General features: G+C 41.8%; 1 protein-coding gene across 6 annotated transcripts in view; it reads right to left on the bottom strand.

Moving 5' to 3' along the window:
- Positions 1-1,440: 1,440 nt before the first annotated feature.
- Positions 1,441-15,966, bottom strand: part of FHDC1 (FH2 domain containing 1) — a 38,362-nt gene continuing 23,836 nt past the window's right edge. For all 6 annotated transcript variants that reach the window (XM_076336681.1, XM_076336680.1, XM_076336678.1 and 3 more), the window contains exons 7-12: positions 14,964-15,034; positions 14,754-14,861; positions 13,778-13,848; positions 11,301-11,418; positions 9,107-9,271; positions 1,441-5,503 (exon numbers count right to left, since the gene is read on the bottom strand). In XM_076336681.1, the coding sequence (XP_076192796.1) occupies positions 3,458-5,503; positions 9,107-9,271; positions 11,301-11,418; positions 13,778-13,848; positions 14,754-14,861; positions 14,964-15,034 (2,579 nt within the window). In that variant the 3' untranslated portion in view covers positions 1,441-3,457. The remainder of the gene's footprint in view (positions 5,504-9,106; positions 9,272-11,300; positions 11,419-13,777; positions 13,849-14,753; positions 14,862-14,963; positions 15,035-15,966) is intronic.

The following is a 15,966-nucleotide window of genomic DNA, read 5'->3' on the forward strand; positions in this document are numbered from 1 at the left end:
GGGGTCAGCGCCGAGCTAACGCGCCGTACGCCTCCAGCCTGGAGCTGGCTCGTGTCTGGTTAGGTCGGAGCCAACGTGTGGCTGTCTGCATCCGTCCACGCAGACATACCCTAAGATTAGAAAGATACCGATGGGTTATTTTGAATGACATAGTCCGGACTTGTACACTGTGGGAGGTGTGATGGGAACTCTTTCTGTCTTTCTTGATAATTTAATGAGCTGTTGTAATGAGGGATGCACTGAGCCCCTCATTTGTATGCAGTTCCCACATGAGATGTGAATATTAAATTCCTCTAAGTATGAATCAGCACCTCTTACTCCCACAGCTCTTTCCCCTATCTCTCAATCTCCACCAGCTCCACAGCTCCAGCTCCCCTCACGGTCCCCTGGGCTCTCCCACTTCACTGCCACCTCAACAGCCACCAAAGAAGAGAGATGCGCCCCTGGTCACAGTCAGAAGCATCGGCCATTCGGCAGAACAAAGCTGGAGAAAAGGTCTCGGTTCTTTCTTGAAAAGCGACTGCAACCGGGCTAGCCCCGTGGCCTGTTAGCGTTTGGGAAAATTGCATGACACGGGAAACTAAACCTACAGGGCATCGCTGCCTCTGACAGCTGGTAGTTTAAATAATGAATTGGTAATTATAAACCCTTTTGAAATAAAAATGAAGTTTAAAAAAACCAAACTTTTGAGACACACCTTTTGATGGTGAAGGACTTTCCCACGTAGATTCCACCAGCAGCCATCACTCAGCACTGGCAGACAGCAGGTGCTTGCCACTCCGTACGGGGAGAGACACACTCACCAAACGAGAAAAGTCAGGGGCTAAACAAGTTTGCAAATAGCAGCCATTCCAGTCCAAAAATCATTTCCATAGCAGAGGGGAGGAAGTTCTCCCTGAGGACAGGGAGGCTGGCTGGCTTTCGCTTTTTTCCTGCTGAATAGATCTTCTTTTGTATGCAGTGAAGAAGGAAAAATAATGGAAGAATGGGACGAAATGTAAAAATTCAGAATTGCAGCGTAAAAGTCACCACCTGCTCCTGCAAAACAGGCTATTCTTTATTTCCAAAGTCCTGGGAGTTGTAAACCAGGATTTCTCAATAAAGTGTGCTAAGCTAAAAGGCATGAAGATAGCGACAGATCCAGACTTGTTAGGGCCATGAACATTTGTCTTGGCCACAACAATGTGTACACAATCTACCATCTAACGCCTTCCGTGTTATACCCAAACCTGTGCAGAAGTCCTAAATGTTCAGAAACTGAAGTTAAATTGCATGTCTTAGTGTAAAACCAAACCTAGCATTTTAAACACCAGGATTTCTGCTGTAAAGTCCTTCCTTTTGGGTCTTTCCCACAGTCACCTACACCCAGACTCCAGCTGCTTGAGATCTCCAGGACCAAAGCCAAGAGTGTAACAGGAAGGAGAAAGTACAAACCTCATACCCAGTAAACGGGAACTTTATTAACTACTGAGTTACTCCGAAATGTATAAATGTTCCATTAAATACATTCAGTTTTCTTTTACACAGATTTATAGAAATTTATTTACATATTCCAAACACATTTAAATTATTTTTCAAGCTTGCTACCAATAAAATGTTTTGTTGGTATTTTTTTAAAAAAGGAAAAAAGTCAATCATCTGCTCTTGCAGATGTGCATACATACACACAGATACAAATAAGAAGGGAGACGTTTTTGTATCTAACCCACAAGGGAGGCAGTATCCAAAAAGCTTATAGGGTTTCAAGCAAAAATTCGCCCTTGCCGAAAAGCGGGCTATATAAATTCTCCCAGTGGGACAGACTCAAACAAGAGGCCCTGTGCAATACTTTACGGTGTTTGGGTATGATGTCTGCATCAAGGTTTGCTGGTACATGGGAAGGGCTAAAGGCCCCTTGCCAAATTCCAAACACAGAGCTAGCTGTCCCTGATACTAGCCCATGAGAAGCGCGTGAGCAATGAAATGGCTCGTTCTCATTGAATTATGCTCTCCCGGCACTGAGGGGTAGAGCAGACAAACAGATCTACCACTAGTAAGTCAATGCCACTTGTCCGAAGAGATTTTCCTTTCGCTTTTTATTTTATTCTTAAATGAGGCTTCATTCATAAGTGAATAAAAAGGCGACTCTTTAAATAAGATGCTTAGGAGAACAGCGATCAAGTTTCCCCACCTACATACATTTCTCTTGGGAAGATGCACAGCATGCTGAACGAGTTTTCCCTCATTCTCTGTACCTTAGTCTGACAGGAGTTAAAATTTGTATCTGCAGGAAAAAAGAGGTGTTTTTATTTTGTAAAAAGCTTATCAAATACTAGTTAATTCATCCTTTAGAGTCTTTAAACATTAAAAGCCACATTTGAAGCAACCAAGGAAGTCTACAAAAAACATTGTCATGCGTAAGCTCTGTGTTTCATGCTAAATATCCATGTTGACAAGGAGAGGGAGAGGAGGAGGAGGAGGCAGGGAAACTAATGGCTCAATGAGAGCCATTGCAACATTCAAGTAACTTGGTAGTAGATAAACCAGTGGAAACATGGAATGGTAAGAAAGTGCTCGGCACTACATCGCAGCCTTCAAGAGTTGAACTGCAAACATCCTTGATATGTATCATAAATATATGGCACTTCTGTATGACCAAAAGCTGGCAAGTTTGCTTGTGACCGAAACAAGTCAGGAGCAGTCATCATCCCAATGGTTACTGATGGCCCTTCCAACAGGCACAGCCTCCAGCCGTGCTACTCGATGCAGCACCAGCCATATCTACTTGTGCATGCAAGACAATGCTGCCACATTCTTGGAGAATAAGCATCCTGCCCAGCAGAAAGCCTTCTCCAGACACACATACACATTCATAAAACATGCTATAAATTCTTCAGTGAGGTTAAAGACGGCCACAAACAGCAAATGTCTCGTTTTACTATTGTTTGGCCAGCAGTTCCCTGTCTGTCCAATTGCCAGCAATGGACTTCGCAAGAGGCAAAAAGAATTCCTGAATCCAGGGAACTGAAAGCAACGGAAAGCACAATCGCCTAAGTTAGTTTTCAGTACTGTTCCACAGGATTCACTTTGACATCGAATAAGGAACCAACCAGCACAAAGGCTTGAGTCTTAGGAAGAATCTTATGTACACAAAAACTGGCCTTTATCCATGTTTTCTGTCACAAAGCATTTCATCTTGTAGCTTAACTTCTTAAAACTTTTTGGCTTTTGGTGACCTTCTGTATCACAAATACGCAAAGATTTGCTTGCATTTCATCACAGTAGCTTCAAATACATTCAAATTCATAAAAAAGGATTTAGACCAGAACACAACTGCTTGCCCTTTTCCAACGGTGTGCCGTACTTTAATGAGCACATGATGTTGCTTATCGGCAATGTTACTGTTTTAAGGAATTTCATGACACAGACATCCAGTGCTTGAACAAGTGTTCACATTCCAAGATTCAAAAAACCTCCCTTATTTCAGTAACGGCTTCAGTATTTTACCAATTGTGGTCCGGTTTGCATCTTTCAGTTTAAGAGAGGCCTTTTCCACTGTTCCCTGCTCCTTTGGTGCAGGATCTACTTTAGCGCTGACAGCTTCTCCCTGCAGGATGCTTCTTCCAACCACTCTGGCACTACTTGCTCTCTTTAAGGTACTCACACTGTTCTCCTTTGGACTCGGATCATCAGAGGTCGCTGCTGGCTTCGCTTTAGGCAGCCTCTGGGACACCGACCTTGTGATGGTTGGAGGTCTGGACGAGCTGGATAGATCCACTTTTGCACGCTTTGAAGAAGAAGCCACTGTATTCCTCGCAAAGTTTGGGACAGTGGATGGTGTTTTGGGAACACTGACTGGGGCAACCTTGGTGTCATCTGTAGGGGTCTGGGGTTTCACACTGGAGCGACACATCTTCATTTCATCTATCTTTGATTTGACATTACTCCTAACAGGTTTAGAGCTTGGCTTCTTGAGAGAGACTCTGTCCCTCTCAAAATGAGCACTGCTCGAGGTGACAGTGCCCCTTTGTAACTTTGGCTCTTCTACCGACATGCTATGCCTGTAAGGACTTCTTGGCAGTGTGTCTGTTGTGCCTCGGACAGAGCTGCGACGAGACAGCCGACTTTCCACTGTACTAGTTTCACGAAGTGCCGGCTTGGCTTCCGGCTTTTTCACGCTGCTCAGTGCTCTGTTTGACCGAGAAATAGGCACCACTTTCCTCATACTTTCATTCTCAGAGGCATTCAAAGTTCTTACAGGTCTGGAAGGAGCTGTGTGGCTAGGGCGAGTGCCACTGGATTTTGAGGAGCTTGGAGATCTATCTTTCAGAGAGTTTCTCTTTGGTCCTGCTGGGTCTTTATTTTTTATGGGCTTTTCTTTAGGAAGGGCGTGCTTGCTATTGGCATCATCCTTATCATTTGTGGAAGTGTGAAGAGACAGATCCTTGGCAGAAGCAGAATTCAGGTTTGAGAAGAATGTTCTAGCCCTGTATTGAGCATCATTCCCAGAAGACCGTGCTTTGCCAGCCTCACTTCTTATTTCATTGACCGCTGATTTAAAATCATTTCCCTCTTCGGAGTCCAATGTCAAAGAACAATCAGTTGTCGTATCTGACACGTAGAACATTGGCCCATCATCCCTACTTCCTGAAACACTTGTATCCATAGACATGGGGCTGCTGCTGCTAGGCTCTGAAGCTTCACTCTTGCAACCGACTGCCTTGGCTTTATGGTCGTGGGCCTCTCCGGAACTTCTACAAGCTGGAGGCAGGTCGTCATCAGCAGTGCTAAGGGAATGAAAGCTTAGATCATCTAAAGTCTCCAAGTCTGTTCCACCAGCATCCTCTAAATATATTAAAGGTGTATCCTCTGCAGGCTTTGCTCCTTGAATATCAAACTTACGTAATCCTTTAACAAGTTCACGCTCCTCGATTGCAAGGGCCAGAGCATTTATATCTGTGGACTCCTCACAGGACACATTGGAAGTGTGCATGTTGTAGTCGGTGCTTCTCTGTAAGTAACGGGCACCAGGACCGGTTGAGCCACTGAAGTGACTGGGCTGAGCTGGAGGCACCTGCAGCAGGCCACCACTTTTCACTTTGGTTTCAGATTGTTGGTGTAAGTGCAAGGTATTTAAGTTGAGATCTCTCGTTTCTTTGGATTCAGTCCAGGCTACGTTTGGTCTTGCTTGTCGGGTGTTTGCACGGGGAAGGCTGTTAAACTTGTTTGGATCCTCATCTTTTGAGATTTCCAGGAAACTCTGCAACTCCCTGTCTGCAGTAATCCCCAAAGAAAGTCGAGAGCGTCTAGAATTGGGGTTTCTGTATGAAGGGCTTTGAGGTCTCTGCTGCAAGAAGGGAAGAAATTCTTCAAGTCCTTTTTTGGCCAACATCTCCACATCATTTTCACTGCTGCTCCGCCCAAAGCTCCCAAGTTCTCCAGCTGCCCAGGATCGACGCTTCTCCTCCAGCTCCTTTCGCCTTTGCAGACTATGAAGTTCCTGGATCTCTCGTTCCCTATTTTCCTGATGAGGAAAAGCATAAATATATGTCTCAGAAGACAGTGTCCTGTGCATGAGAACAAGTCACACTCCTTTATCTTTCCCTTTATTTCTTCCCATCGAAGTTAGCTCCTACTGCTATCACCCTCCCCCAGCACGTGAAATCACCATGGCAACCACAGCCTGCAACCATTAACTGTATGGAGAGCAGTTCCCTGCATAACTAATGCTGGCGACACATCAGCCTGGTCAGCGTAAGAAAAAAAAGCTCAAGTCCCTGCAGAGACCAAGAACATGACCTATCAAACCCAAGTAGACGTCAAGTCCAGCCAAAGAGTTCCTGATGGAGAGCTTCAAGTCCCCACTAAGTTTAAAGTTGGCAGTTTTACCAGGTGAGTAAACCTCTACCTGATCATTACATTCATATTTTAAGACAAACTTGTCTAACGAGCATACAGCCAATGCGTTCCTTCCATCCTTCCTTATTACAATTGCAATTGCTCCTCAGCAAGTGCACTTTCTACGAGGTGCTACTTACCTCTGCCTCAAACATTACCGATTGGAAATTTTGTGAAAAGACATTCCTTAATCGCGTATGAAAGCAAATAGAAAAGTTTACACAATTCCTCACGATCATTACTTAGACATCAACTAACACCACTCAAGGACCATTAATCAATGCCTTGTTCCAGTTTTGGATCTCGTATTCACTGTTGGCTTCAAAAACTGGCAACTGTTGCACAGAAGTTGCCCAGGGCAGGCTGGAGATTTTGACAGCTGGGCTGAGGGGGTTTGGTTCAGGAAGCCATAGAAAGAGGTAGCTCGTGTTTGAAAGACAACACAGTAACACCTTGCTGTGGTTTAACCTCAGTCAGCAACTGAGCACCACACAGCCGCTCGCTCACTCCCCACCCCCCGGTGGGATGGGGGAGAGAATCGGAAGGGTAAAAGTGAGAAAACTCGTGGGTTGAGATAAGAACTGTTTAATAATTGAAATAGAATTAATAATAATAATAATAATAATAATAATGATGATGATGATGATGATGATGATGATAAAGAATATACAAAGCAAGTGATGCACAGTGCAATTGCTCACCACCTGCCGACCGATGCCCAGCCAGTCCCCGAGCAGCTGCCCCCCCCCGGCCAGCTTTCCCCAGTTTATGTACTGAGCATGACGTCACATGGTATGGAATGTCCCTTGGGCCAGTTTGGGTCAGCTGTCCTGGCTGTGCCCCCTCCCAGCTTCTTGTGCACCTCCAGCCTTCTCAGTCGGTAGAGCATGGGAAGCTGAGAAGTCCTTGACTAGCGTAAGCATTACCTAGCAACAACTAAAACATTGGTGTGTTATCAACATTATTCTCATCCTAAATCCAAACCACAGCACTGTACCAGCTACTAGGAAGGAAATTAACTCTATCCCTGCTGAAACCAGGACACACCTTTTTACTAAAATCATTAGCAGTGGATTACTGGAAATATCAACATTTTAACTGTCACCTCTAGACTCCAGATTTAATCTAGCTAAACCTTCGGATGAACTTTCCAGATTATTTTCTGAAATGGAGAACCTGGTTTTCTAGAGCCAGCACAGCTGTAGCAAAAGAAAGAAGGGGAAGGCTAGTCTTGACAGAGCATTCAAAAATTACATCATTTTCCAGCATGTTGTTAAATCTGTTCTGAGCAACGACACACTGTTTAAAAAAAACACACCTATATTTGTCTGAAGCACTGTCTAGTTTGATCTTCCCATTGTTGTGACAACAGAAGAGCTGCACAACTAGAAAAAGTCACCTGAAAGCTTTCAGTAAACAAAAGCCTAATGCTGAAGCTCTTTTTGATGAATGGGTTAATCTACAGCTCTTAAAGTGGATTTGAGACTACACTGGGCTCTGAAAGATAAGATGCATTAGAGACCTAAGAAACCTGAACAGCTAAGAAAGGAAAAAGAAAAAAAACTTGCATTTCAGGTAAAATGTCTGTGGCAGGGAGCTTTCTTTCACAGGTATGGAATTACAGAATGAATTCTTGCCAAATGCTAAAGCTCAACTTTAAATATCCCACTGTAAAGAGAAATGGTTAAAAACAGTTGTAGATATCATCATATTCCATATTAGAGACAGAACATTTTAACCTCACCCAAAATATGTTTCAGGAGATTTTATTCAAATGAAAAATCTGTTTTAAGCATGCATAGACATGTTCAAAAAATTTCAAAAAATGTTTAAACATTTGAAATATGTGCACATGGCCATTGTGGTATGAGCCATCTTTTTAGACTGCTGGCCGTGCTGTCCACACATCACATTCATTTGTCAGAACCGCAATCTATTCTGATTGTTAATTTTGTAGGGACAGAGGTTAATCCCACAAAATACCTAGTACGCAAATCTCCTCAATATTTGCAAATAAGAGACATCGTCATTTTCAGAGTGTAACTACTTACTACAGGAAGATCCTGTAGAGAGAGGAAGGAAGATCTCCACTGGACCTCGAAGTAATAGCTATCCAACAACAACTTGTAATGCGTGATTATGAATTAAATCCCCAATCCCAAAAAAATGAACATGTATGCACGAAGTCATCTCCCACTAAAATGTCTGCAATAGTTACCACAGTTTTGTTTTATACATTTGTATAATGTCCACACATACATGCATAACTACATGCTATCTTGGGTGGTAAAGGGCAGGTAAACTAATGATACAACATGCATGTTAGCTGAACATCCTGTCAGCTTGCTATAAATCAAGATTGTTCTCTCTTTTCTGAACTAAAGCTCTTATACAAAGTGCTGTCAAATGCAGACTGCATAAGGCAGAAAAATAAAGAAATGTGTGGATCCATCTAAGTCATGCTATTTATAAAAGCCTAAAAAATATTTGTAACAATAGGCAGACTTTGCTGAACCAAAACTGTAACCAATGCCAATACTGCTCCTTCATCTTAGTATACTTCTTCAATTATTTGGGACCAATTCGGAGTACTTAGCAAGTGAACGGTCACACGGGGGATGAGGTATCTTTGTACTGTAGGCCTGTTTAATTTCTTGAGTTTTCACCCACAAAAAGCATTTGAAAGAACGAAGTAGAAGACACAGTTCTTACTTTACTCGGCAAAGTGTGCCTAGTCATGTGAAGGAGGGCAGTGGAGAGCCTGAGCTAGTGCTGATTACATCCATGTAATGTGGTGCCACATCTCAAGGCCTTTCCAGTGACGTAACATTACCAGTCCAGGGCTTGAACAGTGAGCACTAGTCAGGAAGTCTGCGCAATCTGTTTCACTGCTCAGCTTAGCAATCGCCAACCTCCTCACCAAAAGAGAAGGAAGGAGCTCACTTACAAGCAGGCCAATAGGCTACTCTGACGTATCATCTCAATGGTCTAGTCAACCTGCAGCAGAAGACGCATTGCAGTGGGACTGCACACAGGGCTGGGCAGAATGACCATTTCCCACCTGGCGTTTGGCAAGGAACGCCTACAAGAGGGCAGTTTGCTGTAGCCATTCGAGCAAATATATCAAATACCACAAGATATAAAATGTCCCTTAAGCAGAAAAAACAACTCAATTCATGTGAGCCAATATCTATTTCAAATGCATGAGAATCTCATTCAGTGCTCTTACCTTAACAGCCTTGTTGAATCTTATGCAGAAGTCCCTAAATATCTGGAAACATTCATCCAACTTCATAGTTTCTTTGTCTTCACAGAAAAAGTCAATGAGAGCGTTTCCCTCCTTTTGTAATTCTCGTTTCTGGTGTTCAAGCTCCTTTAGATGTCTTATAGCAAACTGGAGCAAAAAACATATATGGCATGAACCAGACAGAAAAATTAAAGTCACAACAGGTCATGTACATATTAGGAACTTACGAAATTCATGTTCCAACCTAGGAGCTGTTACAGAGCCCAGGACAGTGACAGACCACTTCGGAACCCCTTGAAAGCTCCACATGCCTTATTTTCCCTGCCACTTTCAACTAAGCATAAAAGGATTAATTCCTCCTCCCTACTTTTCCCAAAAAAAGTGGATAAATTCATGGATATACATCACAGAATCAACTCCTTCCTAAAGTTGACCCTAGACCACAATAAAAAAGGTTTTCATGCCTTACCAGAAAGGTAAGGAACTGCTGGAAATATGCATATTTTAAGACATCCAGAAAATGTCCCCATGAACTAGCACTTTGAATCATAAGTGTAAAGCTATACAGACAGGGTTGGAGTAGATTAGTGGATTTCTCAGGAGGAAGAGAATAAGGCTGTGGTTAGACTTTGTGTGGTAGAATTGCTTAAAACACTTTCAGCAGTTGCCCCTCTGTCTCCCCTATCTGCATCACCAGCCATTCACTCCCATCCTTGCACAATCCCAGATCTGAGACCACATGTGGCTCAAAGTAACCTGGGGAGAAAAGTTACTTTTCAGACAAATCTATTCTTTGACACTGTCTAACTCATGATCACCTAAATACTTTTTATCCTGTAGCACGGGGGTGGGAATAGGCAGCTGGAGGCACTGGTGACCATTTAAGCCAACGCTGCTGCCACAAAGTTACTTGGCAAATTATGCCAGTAGGGTAGGAACAAATCTTGTTTGTTAGTCTTTTAAAAAAAAAAAAAAGCACTCAATAAAACGATGGATTGAAGATAAGCTGGATGATTGATAAAAGCATACATAGGAAATCAGTTCCTCCCACATATTTCAGTAATTTATTCATAAGGATGAGACAATGAAAGCTGACTTTTAAATCAGCTTGGTTATCACCTGTAATTTAGAAACAAAAACCGGAAGTGTTTATGTAAGGTATGCATTTGTAAAATTTTTTTTTCCCCAACATTTCTTTTGGAATGTGGCCTAAACAAGGTTGTAGTGTTACATAAAACCAGCTATTAAATAAAAAAAAAAAAAAATCCCAAACATGTTAGAACATAACATTAAAGAGTCTGGGTGCAATGGATAAAAGCCAGTAATTCAGAGTGAATGAGGACAGGTATTTCAATCTTAACCCGCCCCTTTCTTCATCAACTTCTCATCTCCTGAAAAACTGCAGGGACTATTAACTACATTTGCAAGTTGAAAATCAGGGCAGGTTAAGTTCCAGATCAACACCTGCCCTCTTACTTTTAATAATTATCTGTAGCGTGAAACAGAAAAATCATTTAATTGAAGTATAATACATATTTCTCCAGGCATCACCACGTACTCAGAAAATACCAAGAACTCTGCTTCAAAGTTAAGTGCTATGCACATTCATGTCTATAAAGTCACTGCAGTACTAAAAAAGAAAAGGAGAACCCACCCAGAAGTTAATGGTGTGGCTCAGATAATACACTCTGTGCTAAGGGTAAATTAGTAGAGAAAACAGTCCCTTAACCTTCTAGCTTCTAACAACCTCTTCAGTCACCCAACAATCAGGATTCATATGCATAGCACAGCCTCAGCTAAAACTGACATGCTCCAGTATAACATAACATGCAGATACTATATTTTGGGCAGCTGTAAAGTACAAAACCAGAGACCAAGCCAAATTGTCTTATATTTTAACTGCTGATCTTCATCAGTCATTTCACAGGCATTAAACACGCTTGCCTAACAAGCCTCAGGCAATGTACACTCAATATCCCTCCCTGTAAAAACACAGTCCTTCCAACACTCTTACTTGACAAACAGCATGTAGATGGAACACCTTTGTACAACTGATAGGGTAGACATATTAAAACAGTGCTTCTGTTTATTAACATGTCCACACAAATTACACTGAGCTGAGGAATGCTCCTGTATTCAGGCGACAGTAACACATTAACACGGATATCCTACAAACCTGGAGAAAGCTTTCCATCTGGTGAAAGAGTTTTGGGTCTCGCCGAATGCTGTCTTTAACAGATCTTGCCTTGAAAGACAGCGAGTGGAGCTCTGCTTCTACATTATCAATGGATAACCTAAAAACAGCATATACAGAGAATGTTTATCGAAGGGGAAGGAGCTGCCCACAGGTTAATCACAATATGCTTCAAAAATAGATATTTAACATGAGGTGCAACCTAGCTATCAAAACAAGACCTGCCTGTTCAGGAAATCTTTCCAGAGTAGACACTGAAAATTAGGAGAGAGATAAGCACATTTCTTCTTATTTGCAACCTGAAAAGATTCCCAAGGGGTGTGGTTTCACAATTAACTCCAGCCAGTCCTACCCAGCATTACCACGAGAAAGGGTAATGCTGCCCTGCCTCTGACCAAGTGTTCTTTTTGTCTCCCTGGTGCCTGTGCTAGCACTCATATTCTAGATGGCCAACCATATCTGTGTACTGAAAGTTAACCTAGGAAAAGGAAAAAAACAATTTGCTTCCAGATGGATCATTTGCTTGGTACAGCTGATTATATGACTGTTTGAGTGCAGTAGCTGGCACAAAAAGGGGGTCACAAGGGATTGTCAGCCAGGACTACCCATTTTGGCAGTAGCATTTGGCATCATGAAATTGCATGTTACGTTATTCTAAGCAGTCACAGCAATGCAGCCTACACAGTCTCAACTCAGCAGTTATAACTTTTCATCCTTCTACCACATACCAGCAGCAGAGCTGCTCCTGTGGAGAGGTAACTCAGAAATCGAAGACCACAGGAAAGAGCACTGATCTAATGTAGTCTAAGCTTTATTCTGGGAGACCCACATTCCATACTACGGGAGCTCCCACCCAAATCTCTCAGTCACTTTAAGGGTAAATGCTTCTAAATCTATGGCATTTCCTTCACAAGAGAACTGAGCTTTGCCTAGGAATTGAAGCACCAGTTTCCAAAATGATAAAAATTAACAACTGTACACATGCTCCTAACTAAGGTCATTTCACCAGCAGCATGACTTTAAAACAGTAAAGCTGAAGAATTTGTGGCAGACTGATTGAAGTGCACATGGCAGCAGATGGTGACAGCATGCATAAGTTTGTCAGTGCACACACAGATGAATATAACGTGTGCTGTTTTTTCTCTGCTTACTTCATCTGCAAAGGTTAGTTCCCTGTTCTGTTCAGATCACAGGCGTTTTTTGTGAATAAGAAAAGCAGTAGAAGATACAGGCTATATTTTTATGCCTGTGAAGGAGGAAGAGGATGGCCTACAAGTAAAGAAGGCAAGACAATAAAAAGTAAAGATCATAATGGTAGTTGTTTTAACATGCTCTAACTGGGAGGATTTATGAGCAACTCGTACATGACAGTTGTCTCTAATAAAGATCTTCCTCATGCCCAATGGTGAGACATGTATTTCATTTTGTTTCATTTTCCTGTACAGAGTGCATTCCCTGAATAGATTTCAGCATGAGTTACAACAGAAGATTTTCAGCATTAACAAATGTTATCAAAGAACAAAGTGGTTAGAAAAAATATCACCAGATTTGAGATTCTGCCTGTTCCCCTGCTGTTTGCCAGGGGGCTTGGATGCCGAGGGAACCTCCATTCCCCATCAGGCCACATGGCAGACTGCCAAAAAGGTGTGTGGGTTGGATGGCAGAGAGCCACACAGGTGGTCCCTCAAAAATTTTCTGATTAACTCCATGGCCACTCCTTTCCTCAGAAGATTTCAGAGTCCTCTGCAGACACTACTTAATCCTGCATCAGATCTAAGAGATTGGATCCATTTTACAGCTGGGAAAAGAATGTAAATAGATTGCCCAAAGCTCAAGAGTAAGGAAGTAGCAAAACCGGGAATAAAACTCCAGCATTGCTAGCTTCCAGTTTGGGGTTTTAGATCACACTGTCTCACAAAAGCAAGTACAGTTATTGAGGTACGAATCAGGTTCAGTTTAAAATTATGCAGCTAGAGACTTTAAGTTGAAAACAATACAGAGCCCCAAACCCTACAGATTTTCCATCCAAGAGAGAAATGGAGAAGCAAACAAAGTATCAAAAAGCATCTAACAGAAGCCAGGGCCAGTACCTGTACCTGGTACCAGACTTGGAAAAGTATTGTAGCCCACCCAGAGACAGATGAAAATTGGTTTAAGGAAAAACAGTAACACGCTTTTAGTTCAATCCCTTAAAAATAACATACGTGCACATGTATTTGACAGAGACAAAACTACCAAAAACCTATGGAGATCGTGTCATAAAAAACCTCATACCTGAAGGCACATTGCAGGCATACTTCTGTTAGCAAATGGAAATGAAGCCCTCAAAGCTATAGTAAACATTTGTAAAGATCTCAGTTTTTGTGCCAAGACTTCTCTGAATAAGCCTCATTGCTTCACAAATAAGAAAATTCCAAGTCACAGTCTAACCGTAAGTTCTGGGTTTTCTTTTGACTTACCTGGCAGCATCGTGAACATCCATAATTTTTTCTGAAAAGTTGAGAAGAGCAGCGTCTTTCTTTTGCGCTTCCTGAAACAAACAGAACAAAATCAAAACACACACAATCCATTAACATTCCATCACCACGCCAAAGTCCCTAAGTCCAGCAGTTCTAAAGCCCCTGGGAGAGCACTTAAAGGTTTCTCTCCTGCACTGTTTTTCTTCCCGTTCAATCCTAACACAAATGAGCGGAGGACACCCCTTAATGAAAGGCAGGGATCAAAACTGGAAACTTTAAACAACAGCTTCCATTCTGCAGTGTACAATAATAGCTGCTTCTGCCAGTGAACACAAGCCACATGTATTAATAGGGAATGTCAGGGAAAGAACAATTTACCGATGCCCATTGTTCGAGCAGATACGTTTCCTGCACAAACATCAATTAATACCCTATTGTTAGCTGACTGGAAATCTGTTAAGCCAGTTTGTACACAGATAACCAAAGTCGCGTATAGAAGCATCTAAATTCTCTCCCTTCAAAAATCAAGAAGTTTGAAAGGAAGGAAAAATAACTTGAAAAAAGTCTGCAGCAGCTTTAAAAATGCATGTCAGTCACTGAGGGAGAAAAAAAAACCAACTCTACCAAAAATGCTACTCAAAAGATTCAACAGGAAGGTTGAAAGAATATTTATCAAAATAAGCCATTTCCACAGTCTAAGAATTCAGGACAATAAGATAAAAGCTACAATGAGGAAGTTAGACGAAGGCAAGCTTTTACATGATATAAAAAACTTAAGTTTTCCATGGGTTTCTGGATAGGATGACCAGACATAGGCAAACCAGTGAATTTTGTGGCAGGAGAAGAAAGGTGAAAATTAGGATCAAAGCTGTAAAAAAGCTGCTTTTTCTGAGGCACGTGGCCCCTTCTATTGTCTGTCATCTATGGCTCTACATTTGTAGCAGTTGCTTATACCGTCAAAATAGTTTTTCTATACCAGAGCAACAAAATGCAGCAGACTCATCCCAGGTTTGTTTGCTTTTGTGTCCGCCAGCTTGAGCAGTGACGACAGTTTAAATCCAACAGCATTGCCAGCATAACCTCCCTAAAAAGAAACGAGCATACAGCTGAGGCATGACATCAATGGACTGCAATACTAACAAGGAAGTTTGGTCAATCAGCCATCTCCATTTTGGATGTCACTTACCGCATTCATAATATTCCCAGCCTGAAGGACCAAGTGCAATATGGAATGCAGTTCCTCACAAGTCATTAATTCTGTAAGGAACAAGAAAATTGCTGTCTAACAATTGTTTGTTTAGAACTATATCAACATACCAGTCAGTTACCAAACTCCTCTTCATCTCAAGCTTTTAAAGGTGAAAATTTTTATTTTAACAGGAAACTACAACAAACTGAAAAGGTCGTGGGAAAAAAAATGGTACTATATAATTCAAATTCACAAGCGCAGTTGACAAACCTCAAGTATATGTTCAGACTTTAGCTTAGCAAGCGTAGTACTTCCAAGGCAACCCCCAGCAGCTAACAAAACATTTGGGGCCTAATCCTGCAATGTGCAAGGTGTCTCATGCAAGTGGTTAAGTATCCTCACCACCTACTAATTCCAGTGTGAGGCAAGTGTTCCGCACCCTGCAGGATCTATTTGCCATCTGCCGGGATTGGGCTTTTGAACAATTATTCTTTTTTTGGGAGACTTAGCCATCAGGCCTGAAAAGATAACAGGCAATGTTTAAATTTTCCTTGCTTATCCCACTCCCACTATGAATCATCATTTTATTTCTGTATGATCACCAACTCAGAGCAGCATTTATTTTACTTCAGTCACATCAAAGATGATTTAGCACAAAGTTATATTCAGTGTGATGCAAAGAGTCAAATGGAATAAAACTGCCTTTTAAAGCTTTTCCATCACAGAAGCCTGTTTTGCACATATTCTCAGTTTTTGCAAAATGCGCAGTAGTGCTCTATTTGAATTCATACACCTTTTCACCCAGCCACATATGAACACAAAACAATACATGTGCTTAAAAGTCACCAGAGGGATTGCCTTAGAAATAAGATACAGAAATTCAGAACTGTAAAGTTAATAAATTAGCATTACACAAGTGGCACAGCAAACCAAATAACTTCAAATTTGCAAGTGCCCATATAGCAAGAAAAATAACATGAGCTGGTTTTAACGTAAGGTA

This window comes from Aptenodytes patagonicus, chromosome 4, assembly GCF_965638725.1.
Source record: "Aptenodytes patagonicus chromosome 4, bAptPat1.pri.cur, whole genome shotgun sequence".
Classification (NCBI taxonomy): domain Eukaryota; kingdom Metazoa; phylum Chordata; class Aves; order Sphenisciformes; family Spheniscidae; genus Aptenodytes; species Aptenodytes patagonicus.